At 26.8% G+C, this 4,659-nt stretch overlaps 1 protein-coding gene across 1 annotated transcript; it reads left to right on the forward strand.

Moving 5' to 3' along the window:
- The first annotated feature begins 1,187 nt into the window (after nt 1–1,187).
- Nucleotides 1,188–4,326, forward strand: LOC130961356 (probable glutathione S-transferase). The gene is made up of 2 exons (XM_057887191.1): nt 1,188–1,573; nt 3,707–4,326. Exons 1-2 carry the CDS (start codon nt 1,250–1,252, stop codon nt 4,058–4,060), a joined length of 678 nt encoding a protein of 225 aa, XP_057743174.1. The 5' UTR covers nt 1,188–1,249; the 3' UTR covers nt 4,061–4,326.
- The last annotated feature ends 333 nt before the right edge of the window (nt 4,327–4,659 follow it).

The raw sequence follows: 4,659 nt of genomic DNA on the forward strand, positions 1-4,659 counted from the left end.
TTTGTAACAATATTTTTTGTTACAAATGCGCCTTTTTCTTGTAGTGTGTCCAAATGCGTAGAAAGGTATGTATATGAGTGGTTATCGTGGGGGTTGCAACCATAGTACTTGAGGTTGTAGCATGTTCAGACCTTTGAATATGGCATGCGTTCTTTGGAGTTTCTGGTTCAAATAACGATATAAACGTGTTAGATCATTCTCCAGTGTTCGATGATATTCTAAGTGGCCGTGCTACGGAGGTAAATTATACTATTAATGGTAATAATTATACTATGGGATACTATTTAGCAGGTGGTATTTATCCTGAATGGGTCACATTTGTCAAATCAATCTCAAAGCCACATGGGGAGAAATGCAAGTTATTTGCACAATACCAAGAAGGACAACGAAAAGATGTAGAGCGAGTATTCGGAGTGTTGCAATCACGCTTTGTAATTATACGCTTTGTAATTAGTTATATGCAGGAAATTTTGCTCAAGGCTTAGAGTATGACAATGTCGAAAATGGCTTATCACAACCTCAGTTGGGAGAGGAAGATTTTGCACCATACCATCAATTTCTCCAAAGAAATGCCCAACATCGAAATAGGCAGCATCATAGACAATTGAAAGAGGACTTGATTGAACACATATAGTAATTTCACAATACTTGTCGTCAACTATAGAGCTTAATTATGTTTTTCTCTGTATTAAGTAATTTTACAAATTAGTGTAATCCCAAATTATATATTGTGTATTATTGTTACATATGTATTTTTTAATATTAATATCTTTTAATAGTGAATTATTTTTAAATTTATAAATTTAAATAATATTATTTAAAAAAATAATTATATTAATTTTAAGTATTTTAATTAATTAATTAAGTAGAACTACAACAAAAACTAAAATTTGTTCTTCTTAATAAAAAAGAGAGATACTTTAAATTCCTATTTACTAAAATATTATTTTATATTTTAATATATATTTTATACTAATAACTAATTTTAATAACAAAATTTTGTGTATATCTACCATTCTTATAACCTAACATTACTGTACACATAAGTCACATATGTGACATATGGTAATTGCCATGATTCTCAAATACATATAATACGACGTGGTAGCTTCTACACCTCTTATCTTACCTAACTCATAATTAATCGATGACCAAACTAATTATGTATAAAAAAAACAGAAGCCAGAAACATTGGCATTTGTTAAAAGAACAATATTCACAATTGTAGAAATTAAATCAACTAACAAACATGGCTGAAGACTGTGGAGAAGTTCAGTTCTTTGGTGTTGGGGGAAGCCCATATGCAAGAAGGGTGCAAATAGCATTGAAACTGAAGGGAGTAAAATACACTTACTTTGAAGAAGATCTTAGAAACAAAAGTGAACTACTTCTCAAATACAACCCTATTTACAAGAAGGTGCCTGTGCTTGTCCACAATGGAAAACCCTTAGCAGAGTCCCTTGTGATTCTTGAATACATTGATGAGAATTGGAACAAAAACTATGCCATTTTGCCTCAACATCCTTATGACAAAGCCATGGCTCGATTTTGGGCCAAGTTCATTGATGAAAAGGTAAGTCTTTTATTTGTGGACATAGTTATTTCATTTGCTTATATTTTTTAATTGCGAAATTACTTTTAGTGATGAAAATTTGATAATTACAGAAATTAATTTTTATTTCTATTAACTATGAAGATTAAATTCTTATAATTATCTATATGTATCGAAAATATATTTTATAATTTGATTGTATAAGTAAGATTTTTTTGTTTTATTTTCATTTTGATTTAATTTTGTAATTAGTCTTTAATTTTTTTTGTTTTAATGTTATATTACCAAATATTTGGAGATTATAGAATAATCTCTAAATTTAAAAATATGGATTAGTTAATGTCCAAATTGGTGCATGAAAAATCATATGAGTTTAATTTGGTCTATAGAAGATTTATCGCTTCAATTGGACCACTAAAATGTTAACACCAATGAAATTAGTTCTTAAGATAACTTTTTAATTGAGTTATCCCTAGTAAGTGTTATTTTAAAATAAGTACCATAAATCAAATAAGAGATCAAATTGATTTATGTGTGATCTTTAAAATGTGTGTGGTGTTTTTCTTTTCGATTGAATCTACAACAATATATTCTTAAAATACCTGATAATAATATAAAAATCAATTCTTAAATTTCATTCTCAAAATAGTAGTCACCAAAATAACATTGGCAATCAAATTTCAATTTTGTTTTTAAAATACCAAATAAATTTAGAATTGCATTTTATGTTCAAACAACCATTTCGGATTAAGCTTTTTATTAAACCAAAAATTATATTTTTTTGCTTACTCTAACTTTGGAAATAGAAGTAAACCTGTAACTGTTCTGCAATGTCTTAAAAACCAAAAAACAGAAGTAGCATACAACATTTAAAATTTCATATAAAATCCAAATTAAATTCAACCACTTTCAAAAATTAATATTGTTAAACTTAACTTATCCAAATTTTTTTTTCAATTGGTTCCAAGTTAATATCATTTTTAAAGAAAAAGTGACGTAGTTTAAAAGTTAGGTAATTTTTTGCAAAATTCTGTTTTAAAAATCATTGAACATAATCATATCATATTTTATAATTAAGTCTTATCGTAACAAAAACGTTGAAATTAACAGAATATTTCGTTAAGCAAAATGAATATGCCTAACACTTGACTGAATATTCTATATAATTTAACAGTATATTCTGTTAATTGTAACATTTTTGTCACAATAAGAAATTAGTTATAAAATCTGATATAGGATAAAAATATAATTAAAAATAACAAAAATATGGAGATCTAATTAAAAATTTAGTAAAAAAAATTATAGGGATCGACGGAATAAGTAAACCATATATAAATTATAATTATAATTGTAATAAGTATATTTATGCTCTTTGAGTTACTAATAAATTTGATTTAATTCGTGAGTTTTTGGTAACCGAATTTTAATTCTATAATTAAACTCGGTCTATTAATGATGAGTATCGTAAGCTAAGCTTAAATTTGACTTGGCTTAACTGATTTAGGATTCGTAATACTAAACTTATCCACGGGTATCCAAATTCAACCTAACCGATGCATTTGGATAGGGTTAAGAGCAAAACGGGTTGAATTGCAAGTAAGGTCGGATATAAGTTTAATTAGGCTTAATCTTATCTGACCTTCAGTTAAAAATTATTATACACATATGATAAAATAGATGGAGATTGAATCCACATTTTTTTTATAATTTTAACATAGATTTTATTATGATTTGTTGTTTTTAATTTTAATATAAACTTAGTTCATTTTATATTTTTTATTTTATTAATATGATTATAAATTATAAAATAATTAAATATATATTGTGTTTAACTTAAAAAAATTAACTTGTTGTGAATTGAATCGGATAAAATTGGGTGTGAAACTTTAGGATGCGAGTAGAATTAATATTCTCAAATCACAAATAGAATACGATTAAATTTTAAACAAATTTTAAATCTATAAATAAAATTAAAATAAAATCTAAATTCTATTTTAACTTACTCATTATTATTCGTCTGAATTATCATCTCTTCCACCTACTTTTAGATAATATTTTAAACACTAACTCTTATAAATATTATTTATGAAATGTATAAATAGGGAATAGGGTAAAATATAAAGCCCCATTCATTCTTGTTTTTCTTGTGGCTAGTGCATTCCTACAGTAGTGAAGGCTGCATGGACTATTCAAAATGAAGAACGTGAGAAGGCCATTCAAGAAGCAACCGAGGCCCTTCAATTTATTGAGAATGAGCTGAAGCGTTATAATCACAAGTTCTTTGGTGGAGACACAATTGGTCTTGTGGACATTGCTGCTAGCTTCATAGCTTATTGGCTCCCTCTTCTTGAAGAAGCTGCGGACTTGACTTTGTTGACCGTTGACAAATTCCCTAATCTACATAAGTGGAGTCAAGAATTCACTAACCACCCTGTTGTGAAGGACAACTTACCTCCAAGAAATGGGCTTTTGGGCTTTTACAAAGCCCGGTATGCTGCGTTGAAGTAGAGTAATGTCGTGACGTGAATTATACTCATAATAAAAAATATAATAAGAGTATAAGCTAAAATGTTATTTCGTTATTATAGGTTATTAGGTTGCGAAATTAGCCGCACTGTGAGCTCAACTGAAGACTACTTTTATTTTATTGTTATATCTGAGAAAAAATTATTAATATTGCTCAAGTGAGGGAATGTAATATAGAGAATATTTACCTGGACTTTCATGAATAGTTTTACTATACTTTTAGAAAAGGATTGATTGGATAGTCTATATGATAATATGAATAATCAACCACCATAGGTTTTTTTTTAACACACTCTTGGGCATTACAAAAAAAATAGTAATTGTATAAAAATAATTATTTAAAAATATATTAGTTTTGTTACTATTAAATGCTTTTATAACAAAACTAAATTGTTACAAAATTTTTACAAGTCCCTAAAAAATGAATTATTTTTCAAATTTATTCTTAAAAAAATTTATAATCAAATTAGTCATTCAAAGATTACAAATAAATTAATTATTTTTGTTTTTTTATCACTCAATTAATAGTTTCTGTTAATAATTGATTATATAAAATATTAACTGACAGCATACATAATACT

Source organism: Arachis stenosperma, chromosome 2 (assembly GCF_014773155.1).
Source record: "Arachis stenosperma cultivar V10309 chromosome 2, arast.V10309.gnm1.PFL2, whole genome shotgun sequence".
Lineage (NCBI taxonomy): Eukaryota > Viridiplantae > Streptophyta > Magnoliopsida > Fabales > Fabaceae > Arachis > Arachis stenosperma.

Bases quoted from the DNA above. Each gene is read 5' to 3' on its own strand.
- LOC130961356 (XM_057887191.1), top strand. From the start codon at position 1,250: ATGGCTGAAGACTGTGGAGAAGTTCAGTTCTTTGGTGTTGGGGGAAGC. The intron at 1,574-3,706 runs GTAAGTCTTTTA...TCTTGTGGCTAG, and splicing joins CCAAGTTCATTGATGAAAAG to TGCATTCCTACAGTAGTGAA.